Source organism: Hakea prostrata, chromosome 1 (genome assembly GCF_041222555.1).
Source record: "Hakea prostrata isolate BN-2017 chromosome 1, UWA_Hpros_2, whole genome shotgun sequence".
Taxonomy (NCBI): Eukaryota; Viridiplantae; Streptophyta; class Magnoliopsida; order Proteales; family Proteaceae; genus Hakea; species Hakea prostrata.
Genome location: NC_142600.1, coordinates 17,216,607 through 17,235,918, shown reverse-complemented (window position 1 = coordinate 17,235,918; position 19,312 = coordinate 17,216,607). Strand labels below are relative to the sequence as shown.

The 19,312-nt window shown below is 37.9% G+C and overlaps 2 protein-coding genes across 5 annotated transcripts; both read left to right on the top strand.

Moving 5' to 3' along the window:
- The first annotated feature begins 1,978 nt into the window (after positions 1 to 1,978).
- On the top strand, positions 1,979 to 12,633 carry LOC149027941 (indole-3-acetaldehyde oxidase-like). The gene is made up of 10 exons (XM_089167212.1): positions 1,979 to 2,318; positions 4,148 to 5,842; positions 6,402 to 6,661; positions 6,790 to 6,999; positions 7,394 to 7,612; positions 7,977 to 8,942; positions 9,328 to 9,423; positions 9,792 to 9,890; positions 10,325 to 10,514; positions 10,974 to 12,633. The coding sequence occupies exons 1-10, from the start codon at positions 2,168 to 2,170 to the stop codon at positions 11,189 to 11,191; spliced, it is 4,104 nt and encodes a 1,367-aa protein (XP_089023338.1). The 5' UTR covers positions 1,979 to 2,167; the 3' UTR covers positions 11,192 to 12,633.
- Positions 12,634 to 12,775: 142 nt separating this feature from the next.
- On the top strand, positions 12,776 to 17,597 carry LOC149027940 (uncharacterized). Of its 4 annotated transcripts, none has more exons than XM_089167221.1 (10): positions 12,776 to 12,991; positions 13,767 to 14,031; positions 14,121 to 14,325; positions 14,501 to 14,591; positions 14,705 to 14,850; positions 14,984 to 15,227; positions 15,330 to 15,434; positions 15,950 to 16,132; positions 16,341 to 16,548; positions 16,745 to 17,597. In XM_089167221.1, exons 2-10 carry the CDS (start codon positions 13,806 to 13,808, stop codon positions 17,230 to 17,232), a joined length of 1,896 nt encoding a protein of 631 aa, XP_089023347.1. In that variant the 5' UTR covers positions 12,776 to 12,991; positions 13,767 to 13,805; the 3' UTR covers positions 17,233 to 17,597. The 4 variants fall into 4 exon arrangements, with proteins under 4 accessions (XP_089023347.1, XP_089023351.1, XP_089023357.1 ...); XM_089167225.1 differs by lacking the exon at positions 12,776 to 12,991 and adding an exon at positions 13,013 to 13,190; XM_089167231.1 differs by lacking the exon at positions 12,776 to 12,991 and adding an exon at positions 13,215 to 13,554.
- Positions 17,598 to 19,312: the final 1,715 nt, after the last annotated feature.

Sequence of the window (19,312 nt, the reverse complement as noted above, 5' to 3'; positions counted from 1 at the left end):
TTGGATATAATTTGATTATGTTCGAAATTATTCATGCTGGTTCTGACTTGAATGTAGGTGAACAAACTGCATTTTTCTCAAGAATGATTCACATTTGAATGTAGGAATTGCAAGGTGCTCCAATTCTATATATTGTCGTGAACTCAACCTGAGTTGAAGAATGAATCTTCGAAAAATTAGGCGTAGCTCTGTTTGCTCACTCCTGGACCAAAAATCTGAATCCTTAAAGAAAAAGAGGTTCTTTTGATAATCTATACCATCTAAGGCATTGTATTTATTCTCAACAAAAGGTCATTGCAATGAATTTTAAAATTTACTAAAGACTACCTCAGTACTAATCAAATTCACAATTGAAACCCCGAAAACCTAACAAAAAACGAGATATTGTTAATCTAAAAACCCTAACTGACTACTACCCAAGTTACAACTTTTCGCTGAAATTCGATGAATTTTTTCCAAATTTCGGTGAACACTGAACCGAAACAATAAACAATATACGAAGTGCAAGATTGCAAAATATTTCAATGCCTTTCGTGAATTAGCAAAATTTTGCCACGTCGATAAATGTCTGATATGTCGGGTTCAGTGCAAGTTATCATTTATTATCAACATTTCCAACACTTGAACTCATTTATTATTTTGTGAGTACTTGTACATGTGATGTTTCATGTTAAAAGTAGAATCAAGTCATTTATTGATTTTGAAGTAAAAAACAGAGGAGAGAGCTGGTTTAATTTAATTAATATGTGATGTAAAGATAAAAAAGAAGAGAATTTCTACTTTCACAGGTTTCCATAAAACTCACGCCCACCATTTAAGCGGAATCAAGTAATTGAAGCAACGTAATCAACATATACTCGCATGAAAAGGAATCGAGAGGGAGAAATGGAATCAGATAATTCCGGCAATCAGACTGTTCGCCCAGTTTAGAGCTTTTTCTGCAATTCTCTATGGCTTTTACTTCTAAGAATTTGTTTTCACGAAAGAAAGAGATATCGTAAAGTTTAGGGCAATTTTCGCCAATTCGTTGGAGAATCGACGATTTTTAGGTGATCTTAATAATATAAGAATATTTTAGTCATAAACAAAATAAAAAAAAACAATCTTCTTGCATTTTCTTCAAGATCCTTTTTGTCCCTTGAAGATTCAATAAAATACAGTGACAAAAAAATTCAATAGAGTACAGCGACAAAAAGGAAATGAAGAATGGAAAACTTAATTGTATTTGTCAAATAGTGAAAGTTGACATCAATCATCTTCTTGGCACCATCTACCGATCTACGACAGCAACATTAATTCGAACTTCCTATTCTCTTGATAAAAAAGGGGAAAAAATATCATAATTTTATAACTGCCCTGTTCAGATCATCCTAATTAAAGATGATGTTGAAATTCAAACAAATACTAAATCATTAAGAATTTCTGTCAATTTGTTGGTTTCTTTTTCAAATACTAAAATGATAATCGCCCGAGAAGTTTTAGGTTTTTATTTAAAAAAAGGAAGAATAAAAGAGTTGTTTGGAGAGCCTTTCTCACCCACTATTATGAAATTAGGAATTAATCTAAGATTATATTATCACACAATCCAATAAAAGAAAATGTTAATTATGTTTTATGTCTTTAACGAAAAAAATTACTTGGGTTGGTCTAACTAGTTTTAAGATAATTAAGAAAGATATTTAGCATTAGATAGAATATCCGGAAGAATTTTCAACCAGAGAAAAATTCACATATATTCATATGTCATAGAAGCAAAAATAGAATATATTGAAAATAGAGATTTGATTTCGATGGTGGTTAGCACAAGTTGTGCATTTAATGTGCAGCATTCAAGTTTGGGCCATGAACACAGTCTCCCATCTGTGTTCGTGCCTGTCTGTTCTTCACAGCTTGTTTATTTATATGTTTTTGCTTTATTTAGTATTGAATCCTAGAGATGGGGAGATTATTATTAATCTGCCTTAGAACTATCTAGTGCCTTCCCTGCATTTGAATTCAAGCGTTTTAATGATCTTCGGCATTGCTGAGGTCATTCGATTTACATTTTCAAAGTCAAACTTCAAATTAATGGGTTCTAGTTAAGAGTGCCCAGCAGAAGAAAAGAAGAAATTGAATGCTTTTTTGTGGTCTCTCGATCTGTCACTGAATTAACAAGCTATAGAGTGAGATGGAGAATACTGAAGTGATAAAGAAGAAGCTGGTTTTTGCTGTTAATGGCGAGAGGTATGAGATATCAGATGTTGATCCTTCCACTACTTTGCTTGAATTCTTACGGACTCAGACTCCTTACAAAGGAGCTAAACTTGGCTGCGGTGAAGGTCATCACTTCTTCTCTTTCTTCTTCTGCATATCTTCTATATATATTCCATCTGTTTCTTCTACTTTGAACTCTATAATTCTTTCAGTTCTTGCCATTTTCTGTGGTTTTAATTAATGTCTGTTTAAGGAGGTTCTTCTTTTTCTTGTTGAATTCAGAAGCTTTAATTATATTTGGGTTCTGTTGTAACGTGATACCCATGTACAACAACAATTAACAAAACTCAAAAAAATTAAGTAAAACAGAAGCCTTAAGCCACATACAACACACGAAGATTCATCTGGTTCGACATGGAGAAGCTTTTGCGTTCACTTATTATAAGAGAAGCAAGAACACAGTTTCTACTGAAATTGTTGTTCTTTTGAAGCTACTGATCTCTTTGAAGAGAGAAAGATGGAGCACTGGGTACACGTTTCATGTGTTTCTCGTTCACTAATGTCAACACCATTTTTCCAGATTGACACCTGCTTCACTCCAACCCATATTCCACACCTATTCAATCTTTCAACACCATTTTTTCTCAGATTAACACCTGCTTCGTTCAGTTATTGAAGTGGGATTAACTAGCTGGGTTTTTCTGATGACCTCAAAATCTTGATATACAGACTTGGACAAGTCACGAATTTATTTTCTAACCTCAAAGTCAATAGGTTTCAAACCATGAATGTTTTTGCTGATCACGTTAGGTATTTCTTTAATTCATTTGCTAAGCAAACAAACACAGCCATAGAAAATTGAATGCCCAAAAAATTCCTAGTTTCATTGTCAACTTGTCATTATCGATCTTTCTTGATACACAATGAATCGAAAGAGTTGGTTTTTATCCAGAAAAAAAGGAAAAGGGCGAAAGAGAAAAACTATATATAATTATTAAATATGATAAGAGTATAGTTTTGTAGGTTTCTTATATGATCAAAGTGGATCAATCAATTTGCTGTCATTGCTGGCTCGATTTACAAGTCTTGTGACAGCAGACTAAGATGCCACAAGAAACTCGTCCTTGATTACATCCTCAGAGGGGATGCTTGTCATCCGTAAGAATCGAACACATGTTCTCTTCACTGAGAAGTATCGATCTTACCACCCTACCAATCTTGCATTGACAACTTTAATACAATTTGCTCGTTCTAATATTTTTAGTTCTATTATGTATTTGATATTTATTTTAGATCTTATTTTGGTTTTAAAGAATAGAAAATTTTTTAAATCTTTTGTTTATTATAGGTTTGATTAAAAAAAATCAAACTATTTGGTTTCGTGCAAGTCACTTTAGATCTCAATACAAATTGAGGTTATAATAATAAATATATATTCATTTTATGAAATTTTTATTATTATTTTTATTTTATATATATATATTCCCAAATCTTGATAAACTATTCGTATTTTTATCATTTTTTTATGACATTTCAAACTTATTTTTTATTTTAGAGTGGGATCTCCTAGCAAATCCATAGACCCCACAATATGTGTAGTTTTTTTTTTTTTTTTTGGGACAAACCATACGTGTACAGTATCGTCAGTGGAAAAGTGACGGAGGAGGTGATCCAAACTCCTAGATTTACATAGCCCGGATCCAGCCCATCAAGTGAAGGCCCAACTCGAAGCCCAGCTCCAAGTCCGCCCAGAACTGGATCGGACAGCTGCAACTCAGCACAGACCGAGGCAAGAGCGAAATCCCGAGTCACGGTAGAGATTGCACCGGAAAAGCCTTCCTTATGCTCGGATTCTATCGGCTTGCTCTTGAATATTTTGTTATTCTTTTGCCTGCTAATTGAATTGAATGATTCGTTTCGAAACTAAACTTGAAGCATGCGTCGTTATTTGCAGGTGGTTGTGGTGCCTGTGTTGTTCTTCTCTCCAAGTACGATCATGTCCTTCAACAGGTTGAAGAATTCTCAGTGAGTTCGTGTCTGACCCTTATTTGCAGTCTAGATGGGTGTTCGATTACAACTACAGAAGGCCTTGGAAACAGCAAATCTGGGTTTCACCCAATCCACAAAAGGTTCTCTGGTTTTCATGCTTCTCAATGTGGTTATTGCACTCCCGGCATGTGCATGTCCTTCTTCTCAGCTCTCGTCAATTCTGAGAAGACCCAGAGGCCAGACCCTCCTCCTGGATTCTCCAAGCTCACAGTTGCAGAGGCCGAGAAAGCTATTGCCGGCAACCTCTGTCGATGTACGGGATACCGACCCATTGCTGATGCCTGTAAAAGTTTTGCAGCTAACGTTGATTTGGAGGATTTGGGCCTCAATTGTTTCTGGAGAAAGGAGGAAAGCAAGGATTTGAAATTGGCAAAATTACCACATTACAACCATCAAAATGAGATCTCGAGATTCCCCGAATTCTTGAAAGCACAAGTGAAGCCCAAAAAGCTTTTGGATTCTGAAGAGTACTCGTGGTACAACCCTGTGAGCATTGAGGAGCTTCAGAACCTTTTGGAATTGAAACTCAAAGAGAACGGAGCACGGGTGAAGCTGGTCGTTGGTAACACGGGTACAGGTTATTTTAAGGAACTAGAACAGTACAACACGTACATCGATCTCAGAAGCATCCCTGATCTCTCTGTGATTAGAAGGGATAACACTGGAATTAAAATTGGAGCAACTGTGACAATCTCTAAGACAATCCAGGTTTTGAAGGAAGATGACAAGGGCGGGTTTCACTCCACTGTCTTGTTCAAAAAAATTGCTGACCATATGGATAAGGTTGCATCGGTGTTCATCAGAAACAGTGCAAGTTTGGGAGGAAATTTGGTTATGGCTCAAAAAAATAGCTTCCCCTCAGATATTGCTACAATACTTCTTGCTGCAGGTTCACTTGTAGATATACAGACAGGTTGCAGGAGACTGAAGCTTACGTTGGAGGAATTCTTAGAGATGCCACCATGTGATTCTGAAACCATACTTCTAAGTGTTACAATCCCAAGTTGGGAACCTGTTAATAACATTTCATCAAATGGTCAAACTCAGTTACTGTTTGAAACCTATCGTGCTGCTCCACGGCCACTTGGGAATGCATTGCCCTATCTCAATGCAGCTTTCTTGGCTCAACTTTCTTCCTGTCAAACTTCAGAAGGTGTAGTTCTCGAAAGCGTTCAGTTGGCTTTTGGTGCATATGGGACAAAACATGCCATAAGGGTGAGGAAGGTTGAGGAGTTTTTAGCTGGAAAGTTTCTTGATGTGGGTCTTCTATATGAGGCTATCAAATTAATCAAAGAAATTGTGGTTCCTGGAGAGGGTATTTCACACCCTCACTACAGATCAAGTTTGGTGGCTGGTTTTCTTTTCGATTTTCTGCATCCACTGGTGGAAGCTAGAACTGGGATTTTCAGTAATGGCTTGAATGGAAACATAAATGGTTTTCCAGTCAAGGCCTCCAGACTAGAGAATCATCTAAATCAATTTGATGAGAGTAAGGGGCTTGGCATTCTCTCTCCTGCTAAGCAGTTGATAAAAGTTAACAGGCAGTTTCATCCGGTTGGTGAACCCATTAAAAAAGTTGGAGCTGAGATCCAAGCAGCTGGTTTGTAGTACTGAACTGTTTGTCTTTATTTAAAATAACTTTTCCTTATTCATTTTTATTCAGTTTCCTCCTCTCTTGATTTTAAATTTTACAGACCACAATTCTATGTTTTCTACCTGTGCTGGTATTTGGGGACAATTACCTTCAGCTTTCCTTGTCCCTTGAAGCCACAAATTCTTTCACAAGACACTTCCTTGCCTGGATGGTCTTTTTATTTTGTATTTTCTTCGACATGTTTGTGGTGTCATTGCCTCTTTCTTTCTTTTTTCCACCCTTTTATTGTTTGGAGCTTCTATACCCTTGCACAACACAACATTAGGTTCATAGATGATATTCTTGTTTTATGCTCTTCACATTTACGCGTTTTATTGCTCTTATATGTTTAGTTCAATTCATGTGAACCGGCACTTATTAGAGTTCAATTTTATTTATTTTGATAATTCTGTTGTTAAGTTATTAATTGTTGTTTTAATTGGCTTATTTATTGTATTCTCCAAGGATTAAGAAATAACTCTTTGCTGTCTGATCAACTAGCGAATCTCACATTCAATTTATATAGGTGAGGCTGTTTATGTGGACGACATACCCTCTCCAAGGGACTGCCTTCATGGAGCCTTCATTTGTAGTACGAAACCCTTGGCTCGTGTAAAAGGTATTAAATTCATGTCTACGTCATTGCCATGTGGAGTATCTGGTGTCATTTCTGTTAAAGACATTCCAGCAGGAGGGAAGAACATAGGACTTAATCCCCCTCTTGGTTATGAACCACTATTTGCTGATGGTCTTACGGAGTTTGCGGGTCAGGCACTTGCACTTGTGGTAATTAACATCTTGATTTTATTTCTGGTGTTTTCTGAATGTTTATGCTGTTGGCTGGCGGAAAAAATGTTGTAATTCCTTTTACCTGCTTGTTTTGTACTAATGTAATCACTGGAATGCTGGTGTAGGTTGCAGATACACAGAAGCATGCAGACATGGCTGCCGCTAATGCAGTGGTTGAGTATGACACAGAAGGTCTGGATGCACCAATATTAACAGTAGAAGAGGCGGTTGAGAAATCCAGCTTTTTCACCATCCCTCCATTTGCTGAGCCAAAACCAGTTGGTGATTTCTCAAAAGGAATGGCAGAAGCTGAGCACAAGATTCTATCAGAGGAGGTGCTTATTTTACTAATTTTTTCTAGCTAGAGTTGAAAACATAATTTGGATCTAATGAAGGCAGAGTATCTGTTGACTGTGAATTCTTTTTAGCTTTAGAAAACTTCTTTGAAGTTTTAAAAGGACATTCTTCTGGATGAATTAGGGAAGAAAAGAGAGGAAGGAGGGAGGGATAGGATCCAATAGTGGAACCAACACACCATAGAGAAGGATTCTGACACCTGATTCACTTTCCAGGTTTTGAGACTGTTTTGTGTGCTAGTAAGCAGTTATATGGTAATACAAGTCACAAAAGCAATGTGACAACAAAATCAACAAGCCCAAGCCTTGACTTTACTTACCAAGCTCTGAAACTGTAATTTGTACTGATAAGAGGTTCTATGACAATATGCAGATCAAGTTAGAGTCACAATACTATTTCTACATGGAGACACAAACTACTTTTGCCATGCCTGATGAAGACAATTGTATGGTGGTTTACTCTTCTAGTCAGACCCCTGAGGAGGCCCAGACACATATTGCAAGCTGCCTTGGTATCCCTGAACATAATGTCCGTGTGATTACAAGACGGGTTGGAGGAGGTTTTGGTGGAAAGGCCTACAGGGCTATGCCAGTAAGTGTCCACTTGCCTGATGTTTCCAAATTGACCTCATGAAGGATTCACTTATTTCAATAGAAATTATTTTTCAGGAATTCTCTTAAAGCAGATAGAAATGACTAGGAATAAAATAACTGAAATTATGTCATTTCTGACTCTGATTGCATTTGATGCTGGTCACATACATTCACAGCCATGTATCAGAACTTTTGCCTTCAATTTATAAGATTTCAGTTATTCTAGATGTTTATTTCTTGAAACCTTCCACCCTATATTCTTCCCTACTTCCCTACCTTTTGGAACCTAAAAATGAAATTTTGGAAACAATAAAATTTCTGGTTCTATGTTTTTAACATATTTTAACATAACATACTTGCAGGTCTCTGCAGCATGTGCAGTTGCAGCTCACAAGTTACACCGTCCCGTTCGAATTTATCTCAATCGTAGGACTGATATGATTATGTCAGGGGGACGGCATCCTATGAAAATTAACTACAGTGTGGGGTTCAAATCAAATGGGAAGATCACAGCCCTACAAGTAGACATATTAGTGAATGCAGGTATATCTGAAGATTTTAGTCCAATAATGCCATTCACCATCTATCATGCACTGAAGAAGTATGACTGGGGAGCTCTTTCTGCTGACATAAAGGTCTGCAAGACAAACCTTACTAGTAAGTCTGCAATGAGAGCCCCAGGAGATTTGCAGGGATCATATATTGCAGAGGCTGTGATTGAGCATGTAGCATCTTATCTTTGCATTGAAGTTGATTCTGTCAGGAACATTAATCTGCACTCCTATGATAGTCTTAAGGTATTCTATGAAGGAATTGAAGGAGAACCTTTGGAGTATACTCTCCCTTCGCTGTTTGACAAAGTGGCTGTGTCTTCCAATCTGCAACAAAGAATTGCTGAGATAAAGCATTTCAATAGTTACAACATATGGCGGAAAAGGGGTATTTCCCGAGTACCCGCCGTGTATGAAGTGGCAGAGAGAACAACATCTGGGAGAGTGAGCATCCTGAATGATGGATCTGTTGTGGTTGAAGTTGGAGGAGTTGAAATTGGGCAGGGCCTCTGGACCAAGGTGAAGCAAATGGTGGGATTTAGTCTCCGTCCAGTACTGTGCAACAAAAATGAAGACTTTTTGGAGAAAATACGAATCATCCAGGCAGATAGTTTGAGCTTGGTGCAAGGTGGATTAACTGCTGGAAGCACCACATCAGAGGCAAGCTGTGCTGCAGTTCGTGAGTGCTGCAATATGTTGGTTGAGAGATTAAAACCTGTAAAGGAAAGATTACAGAAACAAATGGATACAGTTTCATGGGATACGTTAATCGTCCAGGTGACTTTGTTAACTTTGAAATTTGAGTACAGAGTATAGCTTTATGGTTTGCTATGAGGCTTCCAATAAGGAATTTTCACTGGTCTCAGCCAGCAAATCCAATCCCATACCACATGAAAGATAAGCAGATACATACAATGGCCTAATCTCAGAGACTCCTGATGGGTGTACTTGAAGCAGTCCTATTCTTTTATAATTTGCAAATATAGAATGCTGAGACCCCGACAGATTGGTTACAGAATCACCACACACTCACAGCATATAGCTCATGTTCATGGCAAGAACACTGAACAATAGAGCATACCATGAAATATCCAGCACTGAAACATTTACTTTTAGAAGATTACTATTAAAGAATCTCTCTAACTGATGCCATACCGTGCAGGCGCATCATCAATCTGTTAATTTGGCAGCAAGCACTTTCTATGTTCCTGATTCTACTTCCAGCCGCTATCTAAACTATGGGGCTGCAGTGAGTGAGGTGAGTTTGTGAAGGCTTCCTAATCCATATTTATTTTGTTCTATTGTTTTTCTTCCCCTGAAATAAATTTACGGTTTCCCTGATATGTTGGCACACTTAATCATTGATCGCATGCCCGTAATATCACTTGATTTAGCCCCCCATGTAAAACCTGCTAGAACAATGCTAGCAGGATGCACATGTAGGCTTTGCTAGGCAATGATCTTATTTTTGCATTGGGACTTGCCCCATATTCTATGTGGAGAGTGGAGACTACACTATAAAGTCTGGCATACACGGCCTAAATGACCAATTTTTTATATGAATCATTCCTACATGTCACATGTCAAGGAGCTGGAAGCTTACATTGTGGATTTGGTGCATTACAGGTGGAGATCGATCTTCTCACAGGAGCAACCACTATTTTGCAAACGGATATCATTTATGACTGTGGACAGAGCCTTAATCCAGCTGTGGATTTGGGACAGGTTGGCCAAAGCACAAATCTTATTTGTAGTTTTACCCCCATTTTAAGTTGTTTTGCTCTTCAGGTTTCTATGTTAAGACCTGCATATTTGTCTGTTTAATCTCCAACTGTTATTATAGCACGCATGTTTTTATTAATAGCAACCTAGTTCTCCTGTGGGGAGATAATAGAGCAACATGCTCTGAGTGCTAAGGTCGACAGTTCAAACTTGTGATAGATATGCTTGGACTCACACTCTGCATTCTTCTTCCGGATTTAAAACATACACGTTTGTTCACTCATTTACTTGGCAAGAAAATTCAGATGAGCTGAGCTGTCAAAAGTTTGTAGTAATGGCAAGATCATGAAGCTATCAGGACGTGTTTCATAATAGTCTCAGCCACCATATGACGATAATAGTATTATTAGACAGCTTATGTTAAATTACCTGTGCAGATTGAAGGTGCTTTTGTTCAAGGAATAGGATTTTTCATGCTAGAAGAGAACCTTATGAATTCAGATGGATTGGTGGTGTCAGAAGGCACGTGGACTTACAAAATTCCAACTGTTGACACAATCCCTAAACAGTTGAATGTTGAGATACTAAACAGTGAACATCATGAAAAGCGTGTTCTTTCCTCCAAAGGTAGCATCTCTAATCTCCACTGTCATTTTTTTTTTAATGAAAGACTGAAAGACAAAGGAACTGTTCCTAGTAGTTGTCTATCATCGATCTGGAATCTGGTGGTAGATGGCCATGGCCAATACTTAGCCTCCCTTCATTTGATTTGGCTGGTTATCCTAGCCCATAAGTCAACTAGACTGGGTTGGATGAGTAAAATCATTTCGACCAATCTTATTTCGGACAGAACCTGTATGAGGTTTAATTATTGGCAAGTTTGATTTGATCAGACATGCACCTTTGTAGACATTGAAGTATCATCGGCGCAGTTTTGTCTATTTAGCACATACAATCTCTTACCATCAACACTTCCCTCTTTTATGAACAACATAGCACAGGGCAGACAGAGAAAGTGGTTAAGTAGTGCAGTAATACCTAGTAACTGTCAAATGCTTATGCTTTGTGGGTGAATTTTCTTTGCAGCTTCTGGGGAGCCACCATTGCTTCTGGCAGCCTCAGTTCACTGTGCGATTAGAGCAGCCATCACTGAAGCCAGGAAGCAGCTTCTTTCTTGGAAGGGATTGGATGCATCTTATTCAACATTCCAATTGAAGGTCCCTGCTACCATGCCAGTTGTCAAGGAGCTCTGTGGGCTTGACAATGTGGAGGGTTATTTGCAGAGTTTACTTTCTCATCAGTAGAATTTTAGTTTAATCTTTATTTTTCTGTCTCTAGTTAATAGTAGACCTCTTTTGGAATATGGAACCAAAAGACATATATCTAGCATAGATTGAAAAACTAGATGTTGCACCATTCGCATACGAAGAACCAAGAGCTTTCAAGATCAAGACAGGGTCGTAGTCCAAAATTCTAAATTTTTATCTATGCTGTCTGGCCCTGCATTCATCACCTCTCTACAGCTCAAGGAAATCCTTTTCTGTAGATCTAACTGAAGTTTCTCAAGTAGGATTGAACAAGGACAATATACTTAAATGAGAAGACCATTATTTTGAAATTACTATGAATTTTTTACTTAGAATAAAAATGGAGATACAAGGACAATCAAAAGAATGTTACATAATTTAAATATTTCAGTAAACCTCTTTGGTCATGGTGACTCTGCTTATATCGAGCGGCATTCTATCTACGCATGCCTCTGTTTTTTGTTCAGGATGCTTGCAAGATGTGGACTTCGATATAATTTGAATATATTTGAAATTATTCATGCTGGTTCTCACTGAAATCAATTGGACTCATTCCAAAGAACCCTAAGGTTCCTCAAATCCAAACCACTGTGTCTATGGATTTTGTGGATGAATAGATCATATCAGATACACCAAAAAAGTGAGTTCGATCATGCTGATTCCAATTCAAACCAGCAGTTTGAAAAATGTGGAAACCATGACCACAAGCATCCCAAAGGAATTATACCTGAGGCGGAGTGGCGGATGGAAGTGGATTTTTTTTTAGGGTTTGGATTTAGGTGCGAGCCGGAGCCTGGGAGGTAGGAAGTACGATTGTTTTATCAGGTGGCATTTAGGTTCTACCGCAGGGATTTTTAGATTCTCTTTTGAATTAAATTAGAGCGCAGAGGAACGAACAATCTTGGGGTGACCCAGATTTTTTATTTTTTTTTGGTAAGGGGTGACCCAGATTTTAGGACTTGAATGTGGGTGAACAAACTGCATTTTTATCAGGAATGATCCACATTTGAATGTAGGAAAAAAATGTATTGCAAGGTGCTCCAATTCTATATATTTTCGTGAACTCAACCTGAACTGAAGAATGAATCTTCGAAAATTTAGGTGTAGCTCTGTTTGCTCACTCCTTCTGGACCAAAAATCTGAATCCTTCAAACGATCTTTGATCTGTACCTTGAAGAAAAAGAGGCTCTTCTGATAATCTATACCATCTAAGGCATTGTATTTATTCTCAACAAAAGGTCATTACATACTTCTCCATCATCTCTTGGCCTTAGTGAGGTAGTTCGCAGAAGCTCCATTACAGTAAACTCAAAGGTAATTCAAAAAATCTTTGTTCAAAGGGTATTTATATTTTATTTCTTCTGTTCTAACCAAGGAGATCAAAGTAATTTTCACGTCCAACGTCTATAACGTATGAACCTGTAGCAGACAGACAATGTTTTTAATTCCCTTCTGGCAATGCCGAAACAGACAATGTTAGAAGTACGAAAAATGTGTGTTTTTTCAGTCGACCGTTGGAGGTGGAAGTGGGCGTTGCACCTCATTTTTTAAACATTTAAAGGCCAAATAAATACGTTAGATGGGTGAGAGTACCATTCATAAAGTCATGATGCCCCATCTGCTCTTTCCACTACCCTAAAATTTAGTGAGAAGCATTAGACGTGATGTCTATATCTGCCTGTATCTGAGCAGTGAGAACGTGTTCCCATAGAGTTTTTGAACATTAAAGCGACGAGCAGCTAAATTTAGGGGATCTTTTTGCAGAGGTTTCTGTTCAGAATACAGACCAACAGACAGGTTTGGTGCTTCCCAAGTTGGGTTCTTTTGTCTTCATCCAATTTCACCTTATCTACAGCTTTTTTTTTCCTTGTCTTCATCCGTTCACATCTTCTTTATAGCGTTCTGGTTTCTTGCCTTTAACCATTCTCAACTTGTTAAACCTTTGCTTATTCTCACTCTCCCGTCAAAGGATCGTTCTTTCGGTTCACGCATCTCTGTAAGCTCTGCTCTCTTTCTTGCTGGTTTTCTTTTTTCCCTTCTTCTATTGGTCTCTCTGTCTCTCTTTTATTCTCCACCCACCACAAGCAACTTTTGGATTTCTTGCTGGTTTCAACATTTTACGTGTGGGTCCTGGGAGTGTCATGTGCTCCTAGAATTTTTGTTTCATCCCCAACGCTTTCATTGGCTGCTTTCTGTAGCTGGGTTCTATCTTTGTAAGGTTCTAGATCTCCTCTAACATGCGCAAGATGTTCCATTTTGATGCTTTTTTATATTTTTTTCTTGTTTGTCTTTCTTCTTTATTCTAGGGTTTTTGAGATTCATGCTGCATTGATCTACATTTCCGTCTCCAACTTTCTTTGGTGGGTTTTTTCCTCTCCAGTCTCAAGTTCATAATTTCCTCTTCTCTGCACTTCTTGGATTTCCTCTTTTGCTAGGTCTACTGCTAATTGTTGCCAATTAGGTCACTGATCTAACTCTTCTGTAACATGGATAAAAACTTTCACTCCTTTTTGGTGGTTATTGTTGCATTTCTTTTCTTAGAACTTGCTAACCAGTATTCTGTCACTCGCAGGATCAGAAGCATTAGTTTGAGTTGGACACCAGCGTGCAGATGGCTAGAATTTCAATCCCTTTCCTGGGGCTTTTGTTATATTTGTGCTGTTGGGCAGCCATTGTAGAAGCTCAAGGATATATGAAATACAAGGACCCTAAGCAGCCATTGGGTTCTCGAGTGAGGGATCTAATAAAGCGGATGACCCTCGCAGAGAAAATTGGTCAGATGGTCCAAATTGATCGGGTTGATATTACAGCTGATATCATGAAGAACTATTTCATTGGTACAGACTACTGAGCCTCATGATAAACAAACATTTTAGAAAGTTTTCTGTTTAGAATTGGACTAAACTTCGAAACTATGATTGTGTAGGGAGCTTATTGAGTTCTGGTGGAAGCGTTCCTGCTCCAAAAGCTTCCCCTGAGACATGGGTTTCTATGGTGAACGAATTCCAGAAGGGTTCCCTGGCTTCTCGTCTTGGAATTCCATTTATATATGGAATCGATGCTGTTCATGGCCATAACAATGTGTACGGAGCCACAATATTCCCTCACAATGTAGGGCTTGGAGTTACCAGGCAAGTACCTTAACTGTTAAATCCTGTTATGTTTCTTGTTCTTCTTAATGCAAAATCTTCAACTTATTTCGATTGATGGGGAAGTTTGGACTTGCAAGGTACGACAGAACTTCTGAATTACTAGTATTACCAGTCATTAATTATCACAACATTTTCCCCATCTTTTCTCAACCAGGGATCCTGATCTCGTGAAAAGGATTGGGGCTGCAACTGCACTTGAAGTTAGGGCTACAGGAATTCAATACACTTTTGCCCCATGCATTGCGGTACCATAGCAGACCTTAAAACTAATCACTGTGACTGATTGATAAGTTAATTGAATTAGCTTCAATGCTGATCCCTTCCAATTCCATTTTCTTTGGTGCCTGTATTAATGCAGGTATGCAGAGATCCCAGATGGGGCAGGTGTTATGAGAGCTACAGTGAAGACCCCAAGATTGTCCGGATGATGACAGAACTAATACCTGGGTTACAAGGCGATCTTCCAGCCAACACTCGAAAGGGTGTCCCTTATGTTAGCGGAAAGTAAGATACTTACTATTGACAGCTACTTCCCTTGTATCATTTCTTATTTATTTTACATTCTCTGCAGGAGTTTCCATAATAAGGTAGTCAAGTTATCTTGTCACATAACACGATCTCTAATTTTTGTGATCAGGGATAAGGTTGCAGCTTGTGCTAAGCACTTTGTAGGTGATGGTGGAACAGTCAATGGCATCAACGAGAATAATACCATTGTCGACCAGCATAATTTGTTCAGCATCCATATGCCTGCTTACCTTGATTCAGTCAGAAAAGGTGTCTCAACCATTATGGCCTCTTACAATAGTTTGAATGGAGTGAAGATGCATGCTAATGGTAACATGATCAATGGATTCCTCAAGGGCACTCTCCGCTTCAAGGTAAAGACCATCTTAAGCAATGCTTGTGACAATAGTTCATGATTTTATCAGTTGTACTGAAAAGAGACATTGCCAAGTGACTGATCATCTTCTAAATTTCAGGGTTTTGTTATCTCAGATTGGGAGGGTATCGACAAGCTCACTTATCCCCCCCACTCAAACTATTCCTATTCTATTGAAGCTGCAGTAAATGCAGGCGTTGACATGGTACGGAACAATGATTGGAAGATTTATGTCATATATATATTCTTTTTCATTTGTCTTCCCAAAAAAGAGTTTTATCTGTGACTTGGTTGTAACCTATTCTATTGAAGCTGCAGTAAATGCAGGCGTTGACATGGTACGGAACAATGATTAGAAGATTTATGTCATATATATATTCTTTTTCATTTGTCTTCCCAAAAAAGAGTTTTATCTGTGACTTGGTTGTAATTTGTATTACCGTATGTCCTTTGCTACAACTCATCAAGTTCATCTGTTCTAGTCAAATGAGGATTTATGCACTTATTACTTTGGCCTCTGGAATTAGCTGCATCTATTATCTTCAGACGCTGGGAGTTTTCTAGATGATATTGATGATGATAGATTCCCTAATCTGATATTGCTAGTTAATTTGGACAAAGCGAGTATATTCACAATTAGTTGGATAAGCTTGTTTAAATTGATCTGAGTTTGTTATGACCTTTTAAATTAGATGTTAATCTTTCTGGATATTTTTGCAGGTTATGGTTCCCTATGTCTACCAGGAATTTATTAATGGTCTAACTGATTTAGTCAACAAGAATGCTGTCCCAATGAGCCGTATAGATGATGCTGTAAAGAGAATACTGCGAGTCAAGTTTGCAATGGGTCTCTTTGAGAACCCAATGGCTGATAACAGTTTAGCTGCTAAGGTTGGATGCAAGGTTAGCTACTTTAACTCCCAGATCAGTAGTAGACTTGCACGTATAACTTGGGCAAGTTAGTATGAAGTCACACATTTCTGGACTCACTCAACTAGTGTCAGATAATTGAGCACATTAAGCAACTCACTCTTATAGTTACAATTCGAGCTTGTTACATTTTGTGTGTATTGATCCACTCAGTTTGACCAAATGTCCTTAATCTTTATAGGAACACAGAGAGTTGGCTAGGGAAGCTGTCAGGAAATCATTGGTGCTGTTGAAGAATGGTAAGACAGCATCGGATAAACCAGTCCTGCCTCTCCCAAAGAAGGCACCAAAGATCCTTGTTGCAGGCACCCATGCTGACAACTTGGGCTATCAATGTGGTGGATGGACAATTGAGTGGCAAGGAGTCAGTGGAAATGACCTCACTCAAGGTATAAATCCCATTCACCATCTTTCTCTCTAAACTCTTATTTTGTCACATAAGTGTTCTATAAGGGCCCAAATTTGTGGATATGTTGGCCATATCTGTTAATACATAGCCACTTCCCACACCAACACTCTATTATTTCATTTATCGAAATTGCATTGTCTTTTTCATGACCATTGATTGGCAAATCTCATAAACAGGAACCACAATCCTCAAAGCCATCAAAGACACTGTCGATCCAAGCACCCAAGTCATCTTCAATGAGAACCCGGACACTAACTTTGTGAAGTCCAACGGTTTCTCCTATGCCATCGTTGTAGTAGGGGAACACACTTATGCAGAGACAATGGGGGATAGCTCAAACCTAACCATACCCGAGCCAGGTCCAAGCACGATCACAAATGTATGCGGGGCTGTCAAGTGCGTCGTCATTGTTGTCTCCGGTCGTCCAGTTGTGATTGAACCATATCTTGCCTCAATGGATGCTCTTGTGGCTGCTTGGCTCCCAGGCACTGAAGGCCAAGGTGTGGCCGATGTTCTCTTTGGTGACTATGGTTTTACTGGCCAGCTTGCTCGAACTTGGTTCAAGAATGTTGATCAACTTCCAATGAATGTTGGGGATGCACACTATGACCCACTGTTCCCATTTGGATTCGGATTAAAGACCATGCCAACAAAGTCAAGCTAGAGAGAGATCTGGGAAGCTCTTCATCAGCTCTTGATCAGTGGTTGGAAAATTTTTGGTACCAACTCATCATTCGGCAATCTTGCATTCTAAGGTGATTTCAATACTTGCTGGTGCTCAATTTGGTTCTTCTCCTTGTGGGGGCTTCCTTTATAAGGAGTCCAAATCATCTCTCCCGACTTCTGTACTCTCCTAAGGGCTGTTGACCACGAATTACAAGGAGACCTACAAGATTAGGGTGATAGGATTTATTTTTTTTTAATATTTTATTATTTTTTTCTTGTAGACCCCACACAATTTAGTGGTCGTAACACCAGACTCTTCTGTAAGTGCCTAATGAGTTTATAATATATATTCGGTCACATATATATAGTATTTTATCTTACAATTACTTGTTGGATTTGTTCTAGTTCTTCAACTAGAAACATGTGTTTAAATCATACAACTCACTTGACAGCCCCTTGAAATCCCTTGAAAGCCAGATCCAAAACCCCTGTGGAATAAAGATTTATGTAATCTTCTAAATATTTAAGCTTCATCGAATTAAATTAATTTATTACTTAATTGAGAATGATTACCTATTTTCTCCGGCCAGAATGTCTTCCCTTATGCATAAGAATCTTTGAATGGATTTCCTTAATTAGCTCATGAAAAGACTCCAAAAAACAACTCACATGCATCACGATATCTATTTTGACACCGTTTTACTTGAAATCTTGAAGATACATAAAGGTTTATTATGTAGATTCCAGAGAACCTAGAATTGATGCAAGAAACGTCATCCACTAATTTGACATTTAAGAGAAAGTGGTGGTCAAGGACTACATTCTCATGCAAAAATTGCACTTTTAGCGGTTCAACTCGCATTAGATGCATAGCATTGTACTGTCAATCGTTTATCTCGCTTTCAACTACTTGCGAGAATGACAGTCGAGATCAAAATCTCAACAGTTGGCAACACGTATTGCACAACATTCAACTCAGCCCACTTTTAACAGCCCAACTCAACCTGACATGCGTGTGAAGAAAAAACTTCAAACCCCAGACATATATACTCGGGTTCAACTTTAGTGATGCACATTAATGCTAAGTTGCATAAGGCTACGATTGAACCGAGTGGTCGATGTCAAAATTTCGACCACTCATTAATTGTGCAGCACTGAAACTTTATCCCATATACTCAGAGTATATGAAAAGTCTGAATCCTCAATCCTGATTCCTAATAGGTGAAAGATTTCCTCTAAACATAAAATTAAGATATTATGAGACGTTGAGCACTCATTGAAAGAACCCTTCCAAAATAAGAATAAAACACCTGAGAGATAAAAAAAAATTATATAATCTTTGAAAATATTTAATTCTCTGAATCAATTATCAATTATTATTTAATTAAGATGGATGATGACCTTTCCTTCTAGCCAAACGCCAGAATGTCTTCGCTTGGGACAATTTATACAAATCTTTGAATGTATTTCATCATTTCCTTAATTAGTTCATGAAAATACTCCAAAAAGACAACTCATACATTACGATAAGATGTTGATGCAATCTGGACTTATATAATCAGGGCTTCTAACTTACATTGACAATGTTTCTTCTTATGGGTTTTTTTAATTGAAATCTTGAAGAAACTTTGACTTAGCCACGTTTGGTGGTCAAGAAACGTGTAAGAATTAATTTATTATGCATTGAAAGTTTGAAACAAAAGAAGAAAAACTTTTGCAAAAGGAAATGGACATTTTTATTTGTTGACCTCTTAGATTAATCTTGAATTTTTTTATTAAAAAAGATAAAGATTAGAATTATTATTTGGAGGCTTTATTTGCTTATTTTTTAATCTGCTGCAATTGGAGATCACTTCCCTACCCTGTGTAATGCAAGACTTGCAGGACTAGTTATTATTTTATATATATATATAATTCTTTCTTTTCTTTGATTTTTTTATTTTGAAATTAATAAGAGTTTTTGAAAGTGTCATTGTTCCATTTCGTATCTTATTTTTGACTTAGTTAAGATAATTTTTACATAAGAATTGCTAGTCTGGAGCCAGAATTAGGGTCAGTCAAGGATAGAGATAGAGCTA